At 37.2% G+C, this 25982-nt stretch overlaps 1 protein-coding gene across 1 annotated transcript in view; it reads right to left on the reverse strand.

Moving 5' to 3' along the window:
- Window positions 1-341: 341 nt before the first annotated feature.
- SUN3 (Sad1 and UNC84 domain containing 3) overlaps window positions 342-25982 on the reverse strand; it is a 32618-nt gene continuing 6977 nt past the window's right edge. Inside the window, exons 3-10 of the mRNA XM_079150796.1 lie at window positions 21907-22010; window positions 16701-16741; window positions 14885-15044; window positions 13679-13763; window positions 6947-7062; window positions 5559-5726; window positions 2093-2185; window positions 342-657 (exon numbers count right to left, since the gene is read on the reverse strand). Of these exons, the coding sequence (XP_079006922.1) occupies window positions 538-657; window positions 2093-2185; window positions 5559-5726; window positions 6947-7062; window positions 13679-13763; window positions 14885-15044; window positions 16701-16741; window positions 21907-22010 (887 nt within the window). The 3' untranslated portion in view covers window positions 342-537. The remainder of the gene's footprint in view (window positions 658-2092; window positions 2186-5558; window positions 5727-6946; window positions 7063-13678; window positions 13764-14884; window positions 15045-16700; window positions 16742-21906; window positions 22011-25982) is intronic.

The raw sequence follows: 25982 nt of genomic DNA on the forward strand, positions 1-25982 counted from the left end.
TTGTATACACCAACTTACTGCAGTTCTTACTTGTTTATAGTTTTTTTTTAAAAAAAACAAAAAATAGACTTCATTGCCTTTCACAGAATTGAGCACATCATCTGCAAATAAGTCATGGCCAGAACTCCTCACTAATTTAAAAATGATCTGTCTTTTCTCTCATTACTTTGGTCAGTGCCTTCAGATGAGTGTTAATATTAGTGATAAAAGTGGACATCCATGCCTGGTGTAGACAATGAATAACAAAGGTGCTATTATGAGTATGGCTGTTAAAAATATATAACTGTCTTAGTCTAAGTACAAAAATCACCTTTCGGTGCTCTAACGTGATGCATCCTAAACAGAAATATACTACATGGATGTTGAATTTTTTATATTTTTATTAATAAAATTCATTCACTTTTCACTGGCAAGTAGGAACTACTTTGAGGTTTCCTTCCCACTCCCAATTTTCGATTTCTAGAGATGCAGTCTAATCTCAGTGAGTGAGAATCCTAGAATATTCTGGACATGTGGTCATGGCCTTCTGTGCCAGTTTTAGGTGTGATCATTGGGGACACCATGAACCCTGAATCGATACAAACAAGTGTACTTCGGGTGTCCCCAGTTGCTGAGGATTTTAAGATTCACACATAATAACGGTTCAGAAACTTCATGCTGAAAATAAAGAAAAGAAAAAATTAATGCCCTATAAAGAAATTCACCTTGAAACTCAATGAATGCTGATATAATGGAAAATTAAAATTTTCTTTCCTCCCTAACACAAATATTTTCAAATGCTGGTTGAATGGATAAGAGAAAGAGTTTCTGGAAGGAAAGAATAGACAACTATAGGGGAAGAAAGATAATATGATGGTCTGATGCCAAGTGTCTGTCATTGCTGTGCTCTCTCCTGGGTGCTGCCATCACCGGGGACGCAGAGTGTTGGTTGTATGAAAACAGATCTATGAATCCAACTATAAAAGTGAGTGTATGAACCCAAATGCATGTGAATATGCAATCAAATATGAAACTCTACAGGCATCTTCATTTCCAATGCTTACAACCATGCCTTGGTATCTGAGGGGGATTGGCTCCAGGATCCTCTTCTGATACCCAAATCTGTAGAGGCTCAAGTTCCTTATATAAAATATATGGTTTGTATGTAACATATGCACATCCTCCCATGTACTTTAAAACTTTTAGATTATTTATAACATCTAATTCAATGTAAACACTATGTAAAGAGTTGTTATACTGTATTGTTTAGGGTATAGCAATAAGAAAAAAAGTTTGTACATGGTTCAGTTCAGATGTAATTATTTTTTCAAATATTTTTGATCTGCAGTTGACTGAACCCATGGACACAGAGTCCATGGATATGACAGGCTGACTGTATGTTGGTTTTGACTCAGGTTTTTCTCACCACAAAGTGTCATAAAGATTTATTTTTACATCTTATAAAATGCCTTCTGTATCTCTTCACTTACTTCCTGTGGCTAATGGGAAATAATGAAAATAGATTTCAAAGACCTTAGTGCATTTCCGGGGGGTTATAAAGTTAGTAGTTGGCATTCCCTCTCCCATTCATATTAAATATTAAATCTGGTATTAAATGTCCTTTCTTCCTCTGAGTTCCTCTTTGCCGCTGTTTACCTCATTTAGCACTACCATACCCAGTCCCTTTATCCAAGAAAGAGAAGGTTGTGACTATCAAACTTAAAAGTTTCAAGGGAACACAGAGCTAAAAGGATTGAGGGTTGGGAATGTAGTTCAATGGTGGAGTGTTTGTCTAGTATGTGGGGGTCTGTGGGTTTGATCCCCAGTGCCACAAAAATAAACAATGAATGAATGAATAAATAAATAAATAAGAGAGAAAGGGTTGAGAAAAACAGCAAATGAGGAAGACTTTTGCTTAGAAAGTGCTTTTGCAATTTCCCATATTTTGCATTGAAATGAGTGTGAGCACTCTAAGAACTGAAATTCTGATAAGCCTTGCCTAACTCTTGCTTTGTCATAACTATTCGTGCACACCACTTTGCATGCAGCAATGCCAGCAGAACTCTCCCAGTGATGAAGCCAATCCTACCTTATTTCCCAAAGCACACATTACCTGGAGTTCAAATGTTTGAACGGTGGTTTCTGTCTTGTTGTATATAAACCGACCTAGGAAAACTTCTTCTCCTTCACATTTTTTTGCGATGCCCTATAAAGAAACAATGGATTTGGAAGTAATAATGAGTGGATGCTTGGTTAAAATAAATGGGTGCAGTTGTTCAAACAGTAACAATTTACTAGATGTCGTGTGTTTTTCCATGAGGGTCAGGGTGCTGTGCTAGAGTCAGGACTGGCTTATACACCCAAAGAGCCTTAACCTTGAGGGCTAATGAGGACAGAAGCTGATCACAAGGCTGGATAGATTAGATAGATAGATAGATAGATAGATAGATAGATAGATAGATAGATAGATAGAAAGATAGATAGATAGATAGATAGATGTGTGTGTGTGTGTATGTGTGTGTGTGTGTGTGTGTGTGTATGAGAGAGAGGGAGCGAGAGAGAGGATAAAAGACAGATGAAGGACAGAAGATAATTAAATGGCTGATAGGGAGATATGGTGGACTGGGGTGTGGCTCAATAGTAGCATGCTTGCTAGCATCTGCCTAGTCTTAGGTTCAAGCCCCAGTGCTAAACAACAACAGCAAAAACAACAACAACAACAAAAAGATAGGGAGATACATGATGGAGCATGATAGAAAGGGAGATAGATGAAAGATGATAAGGAGATGGATAGGCAGAAGGTGGATGATAGATAGCTAGACAGAAAGACAGACGTAGAGTGAATCCCAGCATCAACACTGACAGTATTTGAACTCAACATACTTTGAATAAAATTTAAAAAACAGGGTCCATGTTGACCTGATGTTTTCTCACACAAAATGAAATTAATCCAATGTGAGACTCTGATCATACAAATAACTCCCTCTAAAGTCAGCTTTTGTTAACTGAAAGAAATTTTGGTCTTTGTATGCAATTCCCCTGTGGTTTTTGTTCTTCTTTTTCACCCACTCAAATTGAAGATCTGTAAGAGGAGAATGCACTAGTGCAAATTAATTTATTTTGTGAACCTAAAGATTATTATTAGGCTCCTTAAATTAAGGAAATTCAACAAAATAGAGATCATTAGCTTAATCATTTTATAATGAAAATATTAATATTAAACCATAACACCATTTTATTAAAATAATTAGGTACATCATGATTACATAAAGTACTCAGTTACATATGTACATACATATACATATATATGGTTTAAGCCTTTTAGAGTTCCTTTAGCTTCCTAAGAGAAGAGTGCTAATTTTATATCCACCTTTTTAAGATCTGTTTTTAAATTTCACTTGGTCCATAAATTCTCTAATACAGAATAAAAATAACAAGAAGTAGTCTTTACACTAAAGAATTCCTGCCTGAAGGATCCACTCAGAGCATAATGAGCAACTATGCGCACGGTCTGAGACAGGGCTGGATCTGTTCAACTTCACCCTCACTCAACTAGTTGAAATCTGCTATCTGGGTATAGGCTGGTGTCAGAACACAGTGGTCCTCTGCTGAGCAGCCTCATAGGCACAGAAGCTAGATGCATCCAGAGGACACAGACTGTTTAACATGGAGCCCACCTCCAGAGAGAAACATCACAGGATTGAAATAAAGCATGTACCCTCCAGGGGGAGAAAAATGGGAATAGACTCTCAGACAAAAATGTGTGGAAATGGCTAAATGGGAACTGAAGGACACATATACTTCTCTTGCTAGAGATGAAATCTGTAGCACTTAGGCTTATACTGCTGGTCCCAGAAAGGTCCAGGGTCTGGGGCTATGGAGTAAGAGAAAAGCAGGAGAAAGAGAGGCTTAGATCTGAGGCCTGGAGTAGTCTTTTTAAAAATATGTTAGATTCCTAGTCCATGGTAGGTTCCTGCCCTTGCCTGGCTCTGCAGGGAGCTCTGCTCTATCTCCAGCTCTGACAACCACAACTCCAGTACAACCAAAATAAGAGGTTGATCCTACCCTATGTACTGCGTGGTAATGTGCCAGCCTTTCCTCCCTAGCAACTCCCAGTATGTGCTCAACCAAGCCCATGCCTCCTATTACAAGACTGCAGGATTGCTCTCAGGGTCAACTTGCCGATTCCTCCAGAGGAAATGGCTAACCAAACATCCCACCTGTGGAGTTTGCCTCCAGAGGAAATGGCTAACCAGACATCCCACCTGTGGAGTTTGCTGTCCATAAGCCCCACCATGAACACAGGGTTTGTGGCCAGCTTTTTATCAGCAAATTCTTTTTTTTTTAAGGTGTGGGTACTGGGGATTGAACTCAGGGGCACTCGACCACTGAGCCACACCCCCAGCCCTATTGTATATTTTATTTAGCGACAGGGTCTCACTAAGTTACTTAGCACCTCATTTTTGATGAGGCTGGCTTTGAACCAGTGATCCTCCTGCCTCAGTTACCATGAAAACATTGAATACTGATTGAAACAAAAAGTAAGGTATACATCCTAGCAGTGCCTCAAAACATTAAATATAAATCAGCCATGTGAAATCTAGCAATTTCAATCTGAGGTATATACTCTAAAAGAAACACAAAAAAACAACACACACACAAATTCTTACACAAATGTTGATAGCAGCAGCATTCATAATAGCCAAAAAACCTAGAAATAATTCAAATGTCCATGAATTGGTGAATAAAATGTGGTTTATCTAAACAATGAAATATTATTCAGCAATTAAATCAAATATGGACATGTTACAACCTGAATGAGCCTTGAAAACCTGCAAAATGAAAAAAGTCATTCACTAAAGGCCATATTTAATATGATTTTGTTTATATAAAATGTTCTAGGTAAACTTATGGAGACAAAGTAGTTTAGTGGTTCCCAGGGCTGGGGGTGTGATGGGGGAATTAGTGGTGACAGCTAAGGTGTGTTGAGTTTCTTTTTGGGGTAGTGAAAATGTTCTAAAGTTGATTGTGATGATAGGTACACAACTCTGTGAATATACTAAAAGCTCCTGAAGTGTGCACTTCAAATGAATACATTAAATGTTATGTGAATTTAAGAAAGACAAAAAGATACTGGGAGGATGATGGGGAAACCATGGAAGAGAGTTAATAATTCATTTTCCACTGAGGCTGTCAGCAGATAACAACCAAATCTGAAAGATCAAGAAATAATGGACAAGCCAGCATGAAGGCAAGTACCCAAATAAAACTAAAAGTTTTATTACTAAAAGTACCCAGCTAAAACTGTTGCAAGCAGAAGTATCAGGATAGCGGGAGAAGTGGGAACAAGGAGAAGTGAGATAATACATCATGAACTTTATGGACATGTGTAACTTTTCGCACACAGATAACCCTGATAAAAGTAAAAAAATAATATTAAGCAGTAGAAATCACATGGTTTAAGTCTGCCACTTTGAGGATAATAAAGCCAAGGCCCAGGAAGTAAGTAATACCACTAATTAGTTGCACAATTAAGATGATAATCCAGCTTTGTATGACAGATTTAGATAGTTTCTCACATAGACAGAAAATTCCTTGGGTGCACTGGAGATGTTTCCTGAGGGTGACACCTTCTCTGAGATGTGCTCCATGGTAACAGCGGTTGGTATGATCTTCCTGGCAAGCTTGATTAGAATATGACCCTGGGAACCTGGAAAGGCCCAACATTTTCCAGGATGGACATCTGGCTGGAAAGAAAACATCAAATTAATCTCTTCTCTGCGAATGTAAATTTAGTCCTGGAATGAGGTGACTGCAGAACCTTTGTTCAGGATATATACCAAACAGGAAAACTTCCAAGATACCCCTAAGTTTGATGTTTTTCCAGAGCGCTTTAGTCTTCTATTAATCAGAGCCCTTTATCATATGAGCAGATTTTCTTTCATTGCTCCGGTTGGACCTTGAGATACTAAAAGGAAGCTGGAGGGTGTAAATGATGGTAGTGTTGATGGTGCTAACAAAGATGGTTGGGATGGTGGTAATGATGATAGCAGTGGAAGGGATTGTGGTGGAGGTGGTGATGGTAATGGTGGTGATGGCTGGGACAAGGAAGGTGGTGGTGGAGTTGGAGGTGAACACAGTGATAATAGTGGAAATGAAGGCGGGTAATTGTGGTGATGGTGATGGTGGTTAATAACAGTAGCAATAGAATGGATATGGTGGAAATCAGAGAGAAGATAGTGAATGAGGAGGCAATGGTGACGGGGTAGAAGTGACAGTGATGGTGGTAATGGTAGTGATGGAGATGGTGGTGCTAAGGATGGCGGTAGTAGTAATGATTGTGGTGGTTGAGGGGATAATGGTGGTAAAGGAAAATGAGGCGTATCATTGTCTAGATCTAAAGTTAAGGCTTCGCATAAAATTCTGAGTTGTCCCTGAAGGTACTTCTAAATTTGAAACCAACTTCAGATAGGTGGATTGTAGTTAAGACATGCCCTACTGTCGGTTGGCATCTACTGCCTTTGGAATTGATCTGAAGGTTTCGGGGGAAATCTTATTTGGTTATTTCTTTGGTTGTAAATGGACTTAAGAACATGTGACATGAATAGCATTTATCAAAACACTAGAATTAAGAACACAAGCACCTTTGATAAATGTTTACTAAACAACTGAAATTTTCAATGGAAAAGATGTCACAAAATCAACTTTAAAAAGATATGAATGTATACTTTCTATTCGGAAACCAAATAATCTAGTTCACTTATCTTTAAATCACATGATTAATCAATGATAATTTAATAACTATAAAATAAGAAATGATGAATGCAATATAATTATTTAAAATGTAAAAATATTTCAGGTGTGTAATGAGTTTGAACACTCTTGTACTGCCTCCATTTTAAATGTTAATATTTTCATGATAAATTATAATAAAATAGAACTTGGTTCTTCTTAATTTCACTTTTACCTGAAGAATAATATCTGGAGGCATCTCATAATTTAGGAACCCTATCCCATGCCAGTATAGTTTTGCTTTATTATTTTTGTAACTTTCCGAAGTCCCAGCTTCAATGATGGAGGCTCCTAAAATTATAAAATATTTTTAAAATAAAAAATTACATACATAATTCAAAATGTATCATTTTAATGATATTCTTGGAAAACTATTACGGGGTAAATTATGATGGAGATAAAATAGGAATAGGTACTAAAACTGTAATTTTTTTATTACCACTGAAATTCTGTCTTTTGAGAAAGTCATGTTGGCTCTGTGTGGTTTCACATAAGTTCTGAAACTAATATTATGATAAAAAATTGAATTCTGGAGCAATTGAAAAAGAGCTGGAAATAAAGTGTTGATTCTGTTTAACATCCAAAAGGATATCTGGCCCTCCATAATGAGATAAATGAAATTTTTAAAATCATTCCTATTCATTAAAAAAAAAAAAAAGCAGAAAATCAACAGTCATTAATGTCCTTCAAGTTATACTCATAACAGCAATCATGTAGATTCATTCACTGAACTTTAATTTTAAATCAAAGAAATATAAAATGCACTCAAGTATTATCCCTTAGATTATTTCACTTTGGAAGCAAATGCATTTTATATGCAAGAAATAAAAAGATGTAAATCATTTCCTTAAATTTCATTTGAGTAGCACAGTATAACACTAAAAGTACATTTGCCTGACCAAATAACTGATTACCAACTTTTTCTAAGGTGGCACAATTTGAAATAGTACATGAGTACCTAGGGCCAGATTCAGCAATCTTTCGGAACTAGCTACCTGAAAAACGATTTGCTGTGTCTAAAATTCAAATTTAATTATGCAACCTTTGTTTTATCTGGCAACCTCTCACAAACCTTGCTACTCAATCAATTCCTACTGGAATGATGGGACAGGAAATGTCCTTTCACATGCTAATGTGAGGACTGTCCCTCCCCCCCCAACACATAATCCTTTTAAGAAAAATTTACATTGGGGGAATGTGGGTTTTTAAAATAATTCTCATTTATTCACTTTTTCATTCAGTTTTCACTTTAATCAGTTTTACTGAGATATAATATACATACCATATAATTTACCACTTAAAGTCTACACTACTGTTCAATGTTTTATTAGTATATTCACACAGTGGGCAGCCATCAAAAATTTTACTCCAATTAATCAGTTCCTTCTGACCCCCTCCCCACCCTTGCAAAAATGGCAAACTAGCCATCCAACCCCTGCCCAATCTCTTGCCCCAAACCTCACAATCACTATTCTTTCCAATTTCCATAAGTTTACCTGCTAGGTAGAGAGTTTAGCCATGAGTAGCTGGGTAGGAAGGAAGTAAAAAGAGGGAAATAACTTTCAGGGAGGATATCAGACTTATATGTCAAAGAGAGTTCATAAGCCACAGGACTGAGAATAACAGAAAACCTCATCAAAGCAGACAAGAATCTGGGAAAATGGGAACTGGTATGTCAAACATTCACTAGCCATAGTTAATTATAACCCCTTAAAGGAACTATTGCCTCAAAACTTTTATCTCCTGTGACCAGGTTGTCACAACCTTCTATTTGTGACCAGGCCATCACCAAACCATGTCACACCCTCCCTTGTGATCAGGTCATCATGACCCTCCCAGAAAAAATTTGCTGAGGGATATATAGAGGGATAATAAAACACTGAAGGGTGTTATGGTTTAGATGTGACATGTCCCCCAAAGCTCACGTGTGAGATAATGCAAGAAGGTTCAGAAAAGAAATGATTGGGTCACCAGAGCCTTAACCCAATTAGTGGATTAATCATCTGATGGGATTTAATGAGTGGTAACTGAAGGTTGGCAGGGTGTGGGCATTGGAGGCGTGGCTTTGGAGTATGTATTTATATCTGCTGAGTGGAGACTCTCTCTATGCTTCCTGATAATTGAGTGAGCTGGTTCCCTCTGCCACACTCTTCCACAGTGATGTTTTGTCTCACCTAGAGCCCCAAGGGATGAGGCCAGCCTTCTGTGGACTAAGACCTCTTAAAATGTGAGCCCTCAAATAAACTTTTCCTCCTTTACAATTGTGCTAGTTGGGTGCTTTAGTCATCGCAATGAAAAAGCTGACTAAAACAGGGGGCATTAGAAATCGAAAGAACCACCAATGGACATAAATCCCTTAAAACTCAGAATCTGCAAGAGCAACACTGTCCTATCCAGGAACAGTCAGCTCGATTCCCATACTGTGCATCCTTATTTCACTCTAATAAACTTTTGCCTGTGTGACTCACTTGAAATCCTTCCTGGGTTGGCAAGAACTGGTCACTGTGAACACTGTGAACCGAAGGGTTGCTTCAGTTCTGTGGTTCTCCTCTGCAAATTTACCTACTGGGGACATTCCTTTTGCTGTCCCTTAGTGGTCAGTCACAACATGCACTCTTTCGAATATGGCTACTTTCAGCTACCACAATGCATTTGAGATTGAAGACTGTAGTAATGAGTATCAGCAGTTCATTCTTTGTGATTGACTGCCTAGTAGTTTTTCAATTTATGGATAACCACAGTTAGCTGTTCAGTCATCCATTAATAGACATTTGGGTTATTTCCAATTTTGGTGATTATGATGAATACAGTTGCCATACACATTCACGAATAGGTCTGATGTGAAGATAAATTTTAATTTCTCTTAAATACCTAGAGGTGGGACTACTGGGTCATAAGGTTTTATATTTAACTTCAGAAGAAATTGGCAAGCTGTTTTCCAAAAAGTACCATGTATCATTCCTACCAGCAGCATATGAGAGTTCCGGTTGCTTCACACTGTGGAAGCCCTGGGTGTGGTCAGTTCTTGTTTGTTCTTCTAATAGATGCATAGTCTCCTATCCAAGTACTAACCAGGCCTGACTCTGCTTAGCTTCTGAGATCAGATGAGATTGGGCATGTTCAGGGTGCATGGTGGTAAATCATTGTGATTTTCATTTACATTTCACTGATGAATAATAATGTCAAGCATTTTTTTTAATGTTTCTTAGATTCATATATTTTCTTTAGATGAAGTACCTTACAAATCTTTTGCCCATTTTTTATTAACTTGTCTGTATTCTGATTATTGATGCTTGACAGTTTTTATAAATACTAGATACAAAATCCTTTGTACAATATGTGGCTTGCAAATATTCTCTCCAAGCCAGTGACTTGTCTTTTCATTCTCTTAGTTGTCTTTTGTAGAGTAGAACTTAATTTTGATGAGGCCCTACTCGTCCACTCTTCTTTTTATGGATCACGTTTTGGATGTCATGTTTAAGAATTTTTTTCTCTAATACAAGGTTAAGAATATTCTCTTTTTTTTCCTATAAGTTTCATAGCTTTAACTGTGCATTTAGGCCTGTGATCCATTTGGGGTTCATTTTTATAAAATGTAAGTTGAAGTTTGTTTTTATTTTATTTTTTTACAAAAAAGTATTTGACTTCTCTCCTTTGTCAAAAATCAATTTACCACATGTGTGGACTATTTCTGGACTTTCTATGTTATTCCTATGTTATTTGATTTGCAAGAAATCAAACATGTGCTTGAAAGTGGGTGGGCAGCAAACCTTTACTTCTGCCAGAAGGACGTGCTACCTGAACCTAGCAAGCAAGTGCCCTGGGCAGGCAGTCTGCTGGTTTATATACCTAATGCTGCACTGCCCTTTGCCCTTACTGGAGGACTCAAGGATACAATCTACACGATTGGCTAATTTTAAAACTGGGGTGAGCAAAAGGGAAGGACTATAATTACAATGGCTACAATTAGATCCAATTAAAGCTGAATACTACATTCTTAAAATGGACCACCAGACTTTCTATTTCTCACAAATTCCCCCTTTTTTCTTTTTATATCTTTTGATTTCATTTTCATTATGCCCTTTGGTATTTCCATCCATCCTAGCATTTGAACTTTCTGAGGTGGAAACTGCCCCTGGTAATGAGTTCTCCTCTTTTTAGCAGTTTAGATAGCCATCCTGATGATCAGGAGCACTTGGTAAGGTCCTTTTACAGCTTGGTTGAAGATTGTCTTTTTTCTAGGTCTTAATTAAAATCAAGTCCCAGGGTGGAAGTCATGAATTGTAAATTCTAAAGGGGGAGTCTGAGCTACAATCTGTAATAATCACACCACCAAAAAAGAAAAAAAAAAAGCACAGATTGGTCTCAAATTGACTCAAAACAAACTTGTGCATCAGGCACTCCTGTATTAAAAAAGCTTTCTTTTTAAAAAATAACTTTACGGTTTTACTTACTTTTGGGAGGCCTGACACAAATGTACATCACTAGTTACATTAAGAGAACCATCATCTTCATTTAAATGTCCGTGAAAGACTATGCTTTGGTTATACTCCCCTGCCAGCTATTTGGTCAAAATTGACCTTGTTCCTTCCTATATATTACTAAGAGTCAGCTAAGACTTCTCAGGGGGTTCCTCTCAGGAACTTGCCTCTTAACTTCTCTATTGCCACCTTCCAGGTTGGGTCAGGGTCTTACTGACGACATGTTGCTTGCCTTGGCAGCATCAGGGACATTTCCCTCTTCAGTGACCCTCCTGTCTGCAGAATCCCCTTGATTGGGAGATCAGTTGACTCATCAGAGTGGTAGGGCTAGCCCTTAGAGAAGTCTCATATTCCCTGGATCCTAGCTGACTTCAGAGGGCAAGAGCCAACATATTAAATTCTTTTTTCTTAGCCCTTCAACTTCCTTGACTTTGTTTTGGTTTTAAACATTCAGCAGGCCAGTTTCACCAGTCTTAAAGTGGGAGTACTAGGTTTTAATTTTAATGTCTATAACTTTACAGTTATTCTTTCCATTTATTTGGGGTCAGTATTAGTACTGGAAGTCAGCCTTATATTTTGTCTGTCCTATAGGCTTATTTCAAAATTAGCTCCATGATCTTTTGATTACTGTAAATTTATAAGTTTTAAAATCAGGTAGTGTAAGTTACAACATTGTTTTTTCAGAATTGATTTGGATATTAAAATTCCTTCACCATTGCATATACATTTTAAAAATAGTTTGTCAGTTTCTACAAATATCCTGCTGGAATTTTGTTTAGGGTTATATTGAATCGATTGACTGCTTCAGAAGTATTTTGATCTTAACTGCACTGAGTCTTCTAACTCATGAACATGGTATATCTGTCCATTTATTTAGGTCTTCTTTTATTTGCTTCATAAATGTTTTTAGTTTTTAGTACACAGATTCCCTCACATATTTTGTTAGACATACACTTAAGTATTTCATATTTTACACACACACACACACTCTTAAAACTATAAGCCTTACTTATTCTAGATTTTCTTTTTGGTGATTTTTTTCTCTGTAAACAATCATGTTATCTGTGAGTAGAGGTGTTTTTATTACTTCCTTTCCAATTTGCCTTTCCCCCTCCCCCCCCATTTCTTCCTCTCTGTATGTCTTTTTTGCATCCTGACTCACCTCATTGGTTAAAACTTCTATTACAATGTTGATTAGGAATGGTGAGAGTAGACAATCTTACTTAGTTTCTGATCTTCGGGGAAAAACATTCACACTTATCTATTTCAAAAACAAGTGTGATACTAGCTGAAGGAATTTTGCAGGTATCCTTTATTAGGCTGAGGGAAATTTCTTTTTAGTTTGTTGAATGGATAAATTGTTGATGCACTGAGCTTTGTTAAGTGACTTTAGTGGATCTAATTTGATGATCTGATGACCATATTTTTTAATCTGTTGGTACAGCAAGTTTTGCAAAGGACAAACTGGACTTGTAATTCTAGGAGAAACACTACTTAGTCATGCTGTATTATGATTCTAATATATTATTGGACTCAATTTGCTAATATTTTGTTGAAGAATATTACGTGATGATAAAAGGGGCAAGTGAAACCATTAGGCTTAGTATTTTCTTTCTCATCTTATTTATTTTAATGCAGCGTTGGATATCAACCCATGACCTTGCATATGCTGTGCAAGCACTCTACTACTGTGTTACCTCCCTAGTCCTAGAGTTGTTGTTATTGTTTTTTAAGAAGGGGTTTTTAACTATTTCTCTAATAAATGTACATTATCATTATCTACTTATTCTTGAGTGACCTTTGATAGTTTGTATATTTTAAGAAATTAGTCCACTTCATCTAAATTGTCTCCTGTACCCTTCTTCCTCTCCTCTCTTTCCTTCCCCATTGCTTACTGAACACATACTGCACATAGCCTGTTACAAGCAGGGCATTGTAGAGCTTATTAAGGTTAATGACTCACAGCCTTAGCTCTTAAGAATTAATTTTAATTGGAAGATATTAAGAATATTACTTTGTAAATGACATTTAAACACTGGTATTTAGTCACTAATAATCCATTTAGATTATTATGTATAAGCCCCTTTAGTACATAATAATATAAAATGTTGTTCTATTTGCTATGCTTTAAATATTTTCTGCCTTCCCTAATTTCTTTGTGGCATCTCAACTTTCTTTGTGGTCCTTTTAGTTGCATGCTAATGAAGATGCCCAGTTTTCTAAGATTTGTATTCATAAAACATAAAAGACAACCATTTCTAATCTCTTCTTTATTATCTAGATTGATTAGGTTTGCCCCCTCACAAGTTACACGTGGTTAAGTATGTTTTCCTAATAAAGACATTTAAAGAATAGAGAGACCCCTCTTAAAGGATTCCTTTTTTTTTTTTTTTTAACAATTAGCTTTCTACATTTTCTGTACTTACCAGCTGACTTCAGGGCATAATCAGCCATCTGTACCATGTCCCCTCTCAACTTTTTAAGTACATAATGTACCAAGTTTGACATTTCCTGTAAAAATTGTAGAAAGTTTTCTTTTAACAATATCAACTGCTTGAGTTTTGACTATTCACTTTATTGCTCTGAGCCTAATTTCCCAATTCTGTAAAATAACAGTTTAAACAGCTCTCAAGATGCTTCTGAGCTAGGCATGGTTTATGCATTTGGAATGTCACTTTCACAGTTCTCTGGAAGTAGCCCTCCTCAGGCAGATGAAATAACTAAAGCTAAGATAAGTTCAGGGACCTCCCATGGCCAAACAGCAAGGTGGACCTGGGCGCCATCTGAATCCCTGACTACTGCACTATAGTGCTACCCCTCTGGAATGTGAGACAGGGTTGTACTATGTGAATTGTTGTGTCCCCTTGACTCAGTGGTGTCCTAATGCTTAACAATAAAGACTTGAATATTCTGTACTTATTTGGTAATCAGGCAGTTTACAAAGAATAGATGATTGCTTATATTAGAAATTTTCCATCCACTTGAATGAATATTGAATTCTGAAGGATGTTCTGCTTCTAGAATAAACAAGAATCCTGAGCAGGTGTAACAGTTCTAGTTCTCATTGACCAACTATAATACTCTGTTCACAGTGACAAGGATAAAATAGGCCCAGAGACAGCAGGTCAATGTTAGATCTCAGTGCATTTTAAAACACAGTCAGTGAGGAAGAGAAAGATGGTAGTGCTGGTGACAGAAGAAAAGCAAAGTCAAACTTATTGACTTTTGTCAAAATCTGACCTAATTTATGAGCTATAAGGATGGAGAATAAAAATTTCTTACTATTAAGTATTTATGCATAGACATTCTTTGTGTGTGTGTGTGTATAGCCATTCTAAATAACCCTTTGCTTTTGTTTTTTTTACTGGAAATGAAACAGAATCGGTGATTTATTTTAGTGAAAAGTAAGTCATACTGCAATACAGCATCTTCTCTGTGACACAGCACTGATAAAAAGTGAGTTTCCCAGGGCAAGCTCTAGTGAAAGAAAGTTACAGGGGAGAAAGTCAAAAAGGACACAAGCTAAATGTCAATGGGCACAGGCAGAGGAGCAGTGGGATTAGCAATAGGAAATCCTGTTTAACATCATCCCAGCCTCCCACGCCTCCGCCCCGCCTTGCCTCATCGAGCACGTCTGTGCTATCCTGGTCCTGGGCAGCATCTCCATGGACGTTCCAGCTGTAATTGTGTGTGCCATCTTTCATATCTCTAAGCAATGCTTTCAGAACATCTATTTGTTCAATTAAAAATAGAATTTCACGAAAATTGTTTTCCAAGGTCTGGCTTTCCTTCCTATACATGGAGAATTAAAAGTGAAGAAGTGAGGTGCAAGTCCCTGTCATCTGAGGGTGCTGGGCTTCCATGCCAGCAATGGGAAGCAGAATTATATGAGGAAGGGCAGAGCAGGGAAGACACATTTATCAAAAGCATTACATTTCACTACACAAAATAAGCAAAGGCATTCAGGAGACATGTTTTGAGGGTGTCCTGATACTTGGCCGTGCTCCCCTTGCAGTAGGCAAGGCTCAACTTTGATTGTCCCTCAGTTAGGTGACCTCACACATGTGAATCCTAAATCCTAGATGTCATGCTTCTTCAAATTGAGACACCTTGCATTTCCAGAGCAGTACAAAGCAATGATTTTTAAACTGTGGCCTAGAGTTCTGTGGAAGTGCTTTAGGCAGGGGCTGGCCAGGGGGCAGCTAACTTTTGCTGGCTTTATAATATGAATACGCAAGATGTTGTTTCCAAGAATTCTTGGTACTTTTACAGCTTGAAAATTACTCATAAAGAGAATAAGAAAATGTCAAGTGAACAGGTGTTTCTTGATATTGATAAAAATATAAGCACTACTTCTCTAGTACTTTTTCCCATGTATGTTAAAAATTGGGAAAATATGAACATTTTAAAGAAGCAAACAAGTTTTAAATTTTGGTGTGCTTCTAATAGTTTTTATTCCAGGCAAAAACATCAGTAACAAAATAGAGATGATATTTGTAATTGTATGTACCAAAACACTCTCAACTTTAATGAAATATTAGAATTATTTTAATGGCTTCATAATTCCCCATCACCTGAGTAGACTCAAATATATTTAAATAATGGCCTATTTTTCTCATCTAGGTTGTCTTCCATTTTTTACAATCATAAATAATATTGAAAGCACATCCAATATATATTTTCTTAAGGAATGATCCATAGAAGCAGAAACATATAAAAGGCCAAATAATTTCCTAAAGCAATAAAAATGTCATTTTTCTGGTTTACAGAAACATGCTTACTATAAAGAAAAAACAGATCAGAGAAATATAAGAAAGAATATTTCCCCAAATTTCACTCCTGGAATTTATTATCATTCATATTTCATGACATCATCCCTAGCATTTCTCTGTGCATACATGGAGATGGAAAGGAAAGAAGAAGGGAAAGAAAAAAGGAAACAACAGAGTGTTAAAGGTGAATAGTCTGGACTGGGGCTGTGGCTCAGTGGCAGAGCACTTGCCTAGCATGTACAAGGCACTGGGTTCAATCTTAGCACTACATAAAAATAAACAAATAAAAGTCACTCCGTCCATTTACAACGGCAAAAAAAAAAAAAAAAAAAAAAAAAATCTTAAAAAAAAAAGAAGTGAATTGATCTGTATACCATATTTGCTTTCCAATTACTATGTTTAGTTTTATTTGAATTTATCAGAAGGAAGCAGCCCAAGAAAAACTGCCCTCCCCCACTTATACATATGTGTCTTTTTAAAACAGATCTGACTTCTTATGGTGGAAAAGAGAAGATGGCCAGGAACATATGCTCTTGACTGGCATGAAGAAGTAAGGAATAACAGTATGGAGAAATAACTTTAGATTTTTTTTTTTTTTTTTTTTTATCATTTTACAAAAACATTTCAGTATTTGGAAACACACCAGAGAGTGACAAATATCAGACAAATATCTTACTTCAAGAGTTCCAGTTGCTCTTTAGGCATACGAAGTCTGGTCTGAAATAAATAAATACATAAATAAATAAATAGGAAGTAATTCTGAATCCTGACTATTTGAGTTAGTCTTCTTTTGAAATCACACTTGAACCCTTGAGGCTCAGACCATAAGATGACTGGGGACACAGAAGCATCCTCCAAAGTGTCCACATCCTCTTCAGTCTCAGCTGTGCGTGGTTATTGAACTAGGAGATGAGGAAACACACAGATCTATTTAACAAAGAGGGACATTCAACAGGAACTCCAAGATGGGGGTCATCCTTTTCTGTTTCTTGAAATGTTAAAAGTGCTAAACAGGGTCTGAGGGTGGGAAGGGAGGGCAGGAAAGAAGGGGGAAGGAGGGAGAGGAAGGGCAAAAGTCCAGGATGATTTAGAGCCCAGAGGACCATGCTGAGCCGGTTAGGCTTATCCCTGTAAACAAAGTGGGAGCCCTCTATTTCTAAATAAAAAAGGGAAGTGATTAACTTTGGGTTAGGTTAGCAAAAACAATCAGAAGAACACAGTCATCTACCTAATCCTGACAAGGCATCTGGTAATGATTGAGCAGGTGGTGCCCTAGCCAAGATGCCATCAGGGGAGACAAATTTGGTGTTTGGACACACCTGATATGGGGTGGGGGAGCACTCTGAGGCATCAGTAAGGAGACAGACAAAGGAGATACGGTGTAGGATGTAGGGTCTGCACTCTGGAAGTGCACAAGGGACTGCTGCACACCCTGTTCCTCTGCCCAGGATGTGGAGCAGCCCAGCTGCCATTTCCTCCCTCTGAGAGGACCTCAACAGGGCAGCCAGTGCCTCTGTTCCCATGAGCTCATCCTGCTGCTCATCCAGGCTCTCCCACACATGATGGTGGCTGGGTGCTCCCATTTCAGACACAGAAAGGTTACTGATCTGGGAGCATCCTGAAGCCCCGTCCACCCTCACTCAGCATGGGACAGGCACACACACATTTACATACTCACTCAGGCATACTCAAATACATTCATGCACACTCATACACACACTTTACACGTACACACATGTGCTCTCACACACATACACATACTCACAAGTATACATATATACTCACATACACACACATGCGTGCACACCTAGCACCTACTCAAACACAGAATGTGAGAAGGTCTGTGTGGGAGCCAGCAATAGTAGACAGCAGGCAGAGGAGACATGTAAAAAGAGGATCCCAATACAAATGGTCAGTAGCACCCAGGGACAAGTCCCCTCTGACATTCTTCCTGGTCCAGAACTCACCTTCCCTGACATATTTTGCTGAACATGGCTTATTGTTGGTTCAGAAGTATGATACATTTCTTTATGTGCCAAGAAAGTAGCACAAACCAGAGTAGAGGAAAGATAAGGAATGAAAACCAAGACTGACTCAGCAATCAACTCCCTTGAATGAATTATAACTTCCATCATGGAGGACTCCATCAGCTTTTTCTGGAATTCTGTCCTAAGTGAAAATTTCTCCTGCCAGTTTGGAAACAGACATCCATGTTATTTATTGGTCATTTCCTTTTGGTAACAAAGCCCACCTTTCAGGAGTTCCAAAGAAAACTCAAAGTGACTGCATGAGGTCCGTGGGGCTGCTATAACAAATGGTTGCAAATGGGAGGCTTGAAGCACCAGAAATGTACTCTCTCACACTTCTGTTTCTTGTCTCCTCCAGTTGCTGGTGGCTCTTGTCATTCTTGATTGTGGCTGCATCACTCCAATCTCGACCTCTGCTCTCCCATGACCTCCTCCTCTTTTTTCCACATCTCTCCTCTGTGTGTCTCTTATAAGGACGCTTGTTGCATTCATGACCCATCTGGGTTATCCACTTTGATTTCATATTAATTACATCTGCAGAGACCTCTTTTTCCAAATAAAGGTCACATTCACAGGCTCTGGGGGTCAGGATGTGGACTTATCTTTTGAGGGAGGTCACCTTTCAACTCCCTACAGAGAATATCAATGTTATCTGGGCCTGGGGGTTTGTGTCAGTGTAAAGCACTTGCCTAGCATACACAAAGCCCTGAGTTTAATCCCCAGCCCCACCTCCCCCAATACACACAATGTTAGCTGGGAACTATTGCTCCATCTTTCTCCTCTGATTAATTTGCTTTTTTGTTACAAAGTATCTCAATTCCCATAAGTTTTCTCAGTTTGCTCTGTGCAACACAGAGGGACATTTTACAAATGCTGTTGTGCAATGTGTGATAATGGCATCAGGATGGAATGCAGTGTCGCACACAGAAAAAAATTACCTGGCATTTATCCCCCTGATGAACAATGCAATCTTTTAAAGGCTGTCCTCAACATTTTTCTTTCGACAGGAACATGAATTTGGGAGCTTATTATCACTAGGTAGAGATTCTCATTTCTAGCTTTTCAGTTTCAGTTTGAGTAAGTTCCCTATCAGCAGGGGTAGTGTTTTCAATGTTTCTTTCTTCTGTTCTGACCTTAAGAGAACTACAGAAAACACTCCTTAATTAATTTGCTAATAAATGAATTTGAGAGTTCCTTAAACAGTAAAACTTTCTACAGTTTTTAAGACACTTTTATTTTGCTTCATCTCCAAAAGCTTTTCAGGCTTGATCCATTATAGGAATGTGTGTGTGTGTGTGTGTGTGTGTGTGTGTGTGTGTGTGCGCGCGCGCGCGTATATGTGTGTGTGTGTGTATCATAAAAACATGCAGGACAAAAAATAAACAAGGACATAAAAGTGAAGATAAAATAAGGGTTGGAAAAGTAAAATGATGCTAGAAATGTAGGGTTTGAGCATACACAGGTCTTAAATTCTAAGAAATCATTAGCTGTGGGTCATAAATTTGTTTCTGAGCATCATGGCAACCAAATTGAGTGGGAATAGGAAAGATCAAAATTCACAGCATCCATAGTACATAAAACAGAAAAAATCAAAAGTATTGCAGATTTGGGACTGAAGGCGTAGCTCAGTGATAAAGCACTTGTCTAACATGCCCAAGGCTCGGGGTTCTATCCTGAGCACCACAAAAATTTTTTTAAAAAAACTGCAGAGGCTGCTTTGTGTACAGTTGATAATCCCTCGGCAACACTCCTGGCAATGAGACTGCTGTTCAGTTTCCTAAGAACCTGTCCTGCATGTCCCTCCCTGTGGATGGGCAGCCTCACCACAAAGCCTCAGGCAGGCAAAGCCCCAAAAATGTAGGATGATCACAGCATCCAAGATGGACAGCCTGCAACCTGTTTTTCTGCAACAAAGATGGACTCCTGGCAGAACTCCTGTAGCCAGTTCTAATCATGAATTAAGAGAGGATCTGTCTGCCTGTGTAGCCAATTGAGCAGATATAGGACTTATAGCTTCCTTAAGAATCAAGGTGGCAAGTAGAGGCAGCCAAGAAAAGGCCACAGGCAGAGCCTCAGTTTTATTTGCTTAGCCTTTTTTTTAATCTTCCCCAGTATTGGGAAATGTTAGGCAAGCACTCTGCCACTAAGCTACAGCCCCAGTTCTGTTTTGCTTTATTAAGATAATGTTGAGTGTGACCCAACATTTTATGCCTTAAAACATGGCTCTGATAATTTAGCAGGGACAAATTCAGGGAGGTGTATGAAATTTGGCCATATGGCTATTAATTTTTTTCTCTCAACAAAATTCATTAAGATGTTTAATTTTAAACTGTATAACTTCCAGGTGAATACTGGAAGACATAATGATTGCTGGCTGTGTCCTTGGGTAAATAATTAAATAATTAGCTTGCTGCCTAATGTGGGGCTTTAGATAGAAACCAATTAAATGCTGGAGCAAATGATTTGAAATCACGGTCTCAAATTCATCATTGCGACAGTAAGTCTCTGGTTTCTGAGGCTATGCTGAGTGTGACAATAAAATTTCATCCTTCATGTACAGCAGGGAGCAGATGGCAGGTTCAGTCTCAGCCAAGTCTTGAGTCTAGATTTCAGCTTTAGAACTGGTGGCTGTGCAACCTCATATGGCTGCATTTCCTTGCTCTGATCCAGCTTCCTAATTTATATACATGGATCTAGTAATACTCTTATTAAAGGATCATTTTGAAACTAAAGTGAAACATGTATTTGATGTGCTAAAGACAGGTTCTGATGCATGACCTGTTCTTTATGGTGAGAGAGTGGGAAGCATATCTAGCTTTTTGAAAAGTTATATGAAGGCATTAAGTTTCAACATAGAAAGATCACCTGTTGATTGCAAATACTCCATGTTTATCCTTCTTTCAGGAGTGTACCCTAAGTAAATAATCAAGGATGGGTGAAGAGTCTTAGCTACAAGATGTTCATGTTTATAATACTGAAAAATTAAAACAGTTCAATTGTTCAGAAATACATATTGACTGAAAATGTTATTTACTGGCATATTAGCTATAACATGATATTATAAAATAGTATCTAAAGACAGGAGACATGTTTAATCTATTGTCATTGAGCTGACCAAAACAAACCATGGAATAGCATCTACTGCATGTAGCTTGGGATCTATAAAGTTCCTTTCTTTAGGGATTCCACAGGGCAAAATACATTGGAATGAAGCCATTTCTGGATGAACTGGAAAGTTGATGATTCCAGAAGACCTACCTTAGGGAAAAGGGCAGGAAGTATATCTAAGCAGGTAGGTCTAGCATTGGTGACTGCATGGAGTCACCTGCATGTTAAAAGATCAGCGTATGTGTTGACGCAAGTCAAGTCATCTGTATTTTCTTCCCATGGCGCAGTGGTGACCTGGTCATAGATCTATCATATGTCTCCCTCTCATTTTCTGAGGTCTAAGTACAGAATGGATAAAGCACAGTGTGAAGTGCTAGGGAGGTACACATGACCTGGGGTGGACCAGAAGGGAACAGTCAATGACTGGCCTCCATCTAAACCCACTGATCTAACTAGGTTGGGAGTGAAAGAATATGTTATACTGATCAGAGTATCAGAAAGTTTACCAATAAAGATTGATCTGCCATTTTTTTTGCGCTAAAGCTTCTAGTGGGGTACTTGCAGGGATCAGAAGCTGTGGAGAATTTTTGGGGCTTCTTAGCCATGAAATCACTTAAAAGAACTTTTCATACATTATTTCTATAAGACATTCTCACACAAAACAAAATCACATACTGCAAGCTGGACCCGTTCTACAGTATATTAAGTTTTAAATGAGTGACATATGACAACTTAATAGGGCATCACCTGGTAATTATAAAGTCTTGAACCATATTCTGCAATTATGGAATATAAGTGTCTGGATTTCTGATGAAACTCTGTTTCTTTAAGCCACTGGTTGTTTAGAAGTCCTGTTAGAGAAAAAAGGAAAAACTCTGATTAAAGAGCTTATCTGTAAATATTTCTGAAATATTTTACATGCCTTAACAGTAATTTCTCTAAGCATGGAGGACACAGAAATATAAGTCAGATAGATATTCCATGAGATCTTTGGATAACAACATAGAAGATGGTAGAACAGGACACTCAAAGAGTCGTCCTCTACAGTAACAATAAGAACAGAAAAAAAAAAAAAAAAAAAAAAAAAAAAAAAAAAAAAAAAACTAAGAGGATTAACTCTGGAATTTTGCTCTACAACAGATTTGAGATGGCAGAAGAAAGAACCAGTGAACTTGAAGATGGGACTATTGAAATTTTGTAGCCTAAGGAACAAAAAGAAAACAAAAAGAAAAGTGAACAGAGTCTAGGAGGGCCATGGGACATCATCAAGTACATCAACACAGGCACTGTGACAGATCCAGAATGAGGAATGTGAAAAGGACAGAAAGAAGATTTGAAGGAATAATGGCTGAAAGCTTTCCAAATTTTATGAAAGACATGATCTGTACATTCAAGAAGCTCAATGAACTACAAGTAGATAAACTCCAAAGTTATCCACACTCCAAACACTTTATAATCAAACTGTTAAAAGACAAAGACACAGAAAGAAACCTGAAAACAGACAGAAAGAAATACCTTCTCATATAAAAGGGAAATCTCAGTGGGATTACCACGTGAATTCTCTCTAGAAGTCATAGAGGACAGAAAGCAGTGGATAATATATTTAAAATGCTGAAAGGAAAAAATATTGACGTAGGTGCCAACACAACAATAAAACAACAATAAAACTTATCTTTCCAGCAAAACTGTCCTTCTAAATGAAAATAAAAATTAAAGACATTCCCAGAAAAATAAAATCTGAGAGCATTGATACCACTAGATCTGCCCTCTTAAAAAATGCTAAGCAAAGTTCTTCAGGCAGAAGTGAAAAGATGTTCAAGAGTAACTCCATGCCATATGAAGAAATCAAGATTTTCAGTAAAGGTAACAGCACAGGAAGAACAGTATTATTGTATTTTTGGTTGGTAACTTCTTTTAAAATTTCCTACATGATTTTAAGACAAATGTACAAAACATAATTATAAATCTATGTTAATGGGTACATAGTATGTAAAGAAGCAATTTTTGACAATAATATGAAGAGGGGCAGAGTTATAGAGGAACAGAACATTTGGATGCTATTAAAACTTGTTTGATATCAACTCAAACTAAATTGTTAAAAACTGAAGATGTTCATTGTAATTCCATGGTAACCTCTGAAAAATTATGTACATATGTAATGAAAGGTAAAACAGTATATTACAACAAATCAATTAAGCATAGAAAAAGGCAATAATAGAGGAAATGAGGAACAAAAAATAATATATGGCATAGAGAAAAAATAAAAAGAAGCTCAGTAGCACAGTAGCTCAGTACTAAAAAGTAGCTCAGTAGCATGTCTGTAATCCCAGTGACTTGGGGACTGAGGCAGGAGGATGACAAACTGGAGGTCAGTCTTGGCAACTTAGTGAGACCCTGTCTAAAAAGGGCCAAAGATATGACTCAGTGGTAGAGTGTCTCGGGTTTAATCTTTATTACTGCAAAAATAAAAAGTAAAGTTAAAAATAAAAATTTTAGAAAGGCAGAAAAAACCTTTATCAGTAATTTAAATGTAAATTAACTAAATTCTCCAAGTAAAAAGTAGAGACTAGCAAAATGGACTTAAGAACATGATTCAACTGCTCACATGAGCCTCATTTTAGAACTCAATCTGAAAACTATTTGTTGAAAGAAATCAAAGAACCACATAAATAGAAAGGGAATCCATCAATCCATGTTCATGAGTTAGAAGATATACTATGGTTAAGATGGCAGTACTATCCAAAGCTATCTATGGATTCAAATCAATCCTAATTAAAATCCCACCAATGTAATACTGGTATAAGAAAAAATGCACAGAGAAATTGGATAGAATTGTGAATTCCCAAATAAACCTATACATCTATAGCCAAGTGAATTTTTAGCAAGGGTGTCAATACCATTCAAAGATTTCAATGGGGAAAGAATTATCTGTTTTAATAAATAGTGCTGGGATGACTGGATATTCACATGCAAAATAATGAAATTGGGCTGTTTCCTTGCACCATATACAAAACAAACTTAAAAGGAATAAATTACCTAAATATCAGAACAAGAACCACAAGACTACTAAAACAAGATAAATCTTCAGATTTGGGGTTAGGCAATTCTTTGATATGACACCAGCAGTTATAAACTTCTGTGTATGGAGGACATTAGAAAAAAGTAAAAAGACAACTTACAGAATGAAAGAAAATGTTTTCAAATTATATGTCTGAGAAGGGTTTTAATATCCAAAGAATATAAAGAACTCTTACAACTCAACAACAAAAGGACAAAAAAGTTAAAAATGAGCAAAAGATGATTAGACAGTCCTTCAAGGAACACATAAAAATGCCCAATAAGTTCATAAAAAATAGCTAACCAATGAAATTAAAGATATCATCAAAAACCTACCAACAAAGAAAAGCCCAGGACCAGATAGATTCTTAGCCAAGTTCTACCAGACCTTCAAAGAGGAACTAATGCCAATTCTCCTCAAATTATTTTGTGAAATAGAACAGGAGGGAACCCTTCCAAATGCATTCTATGAAGCTAGTATCACCTTGATTCCAAAACCAAAGACACGTAAAAGACAGAAAATTGCAGACCAATATTACTGATGCAAAAATTCTTAATAAAATACTAGCAAATAGCATATAAAAACATATTAAAAAGATAGTACAACATGATCAAATGGGGTTCATTCCAAGGATACAAGGTTGTTTCAACATATGAAAATCAATAAATGTTAATTTACCATATTAATAGCTTTAAAGACAAGAATCACACAATTATCTGAACAGGTGCAGAAAAGCATTTGACAAAATACAGTATCAAATCCATGTTCAAAATACTAGGGACTGCAGAAACATACCTCAACATTGTAAAAACTGCATATGCTAAACTCAAGGCAAACATCATTCTAAGTAGAGAAAAATTGAAAGTATTCCCTCTAAAACCTGGAACAAGACTGGGATGCTCTCCTTCACCAGTTCTGTTCAACATAGTTATTGAAACTCCAGTCAAAGCAGTTAGACAGGTGAAAGAAATTAAAGGGATATGAATAGGAAAATAAGAGCTCAAACTATCCCTATTTGCCAATGACATGATTCTATGTTTAGAAGACCCAAAAAACTCCACTAGAAAACTTCTAGAACTCATAAATCAATTCAGCAAAGTAGCAGGTTGTAAAATTAACACCCATAAATCAATTGCATTCCTATATATCAGTGATGAATCAGCTGAAAGAGAAATTAGGAAAACCATCCTATTCCCAATAGCCTAAAAAAATAAAATAAAATATTTGGGAATCAATCTAACAAAAGAGGTGAAAGCCCTCTACAACGAAAACTATAGAACTCCAAAGAAAGAAATTGAAGAAGACCTTAGCAGATGGAAAGATCGCCCATGTTCTTGGGTAGGCAGAACTAATAGTCAAAATGACCATATAGATTTACTGCAATTCCTGTTAAAACCCCAATGACATTCTTCACAGAAAGAGAAAAAGCAGTCATGAAATTCATTTGGAAAAATATGAGGTCCAGAATAGCCAAAGCAATCCTCAGCAAGAAAAGTGAAGCAGGAGGCATCACAGTACCAGAACTTAAATTATATTAAAGAGCCATAGTAACAAAAATGCCATGGTATTGGCACCAAAACAGACATGAAGATCAATGGTACAGAATAGAAGACACAAAGACAAACCCATGTATAGTTATCTCATACCAGAAAAGGTGCCATATATACCCATTGGAGAAAAGATAGCAAAAAATGGTGCTGGGAAAAATGGGAAATCCATATGTAACAAAGTGAAGTTAGACCCCTACATCTCACCCTGCCCAAAC

Source organism: Sciurus vulgaris (assembly GCF_902686455.1).
Source record: "Sciurus vulgaris genome assembly, chromosome: 8".
Lineage (NCBI taxonomy): Eukaryota > Metazoa > Chordata > Mammalia > Rodentia > Sciuridae > Sciurus > Sciurus vulgaris.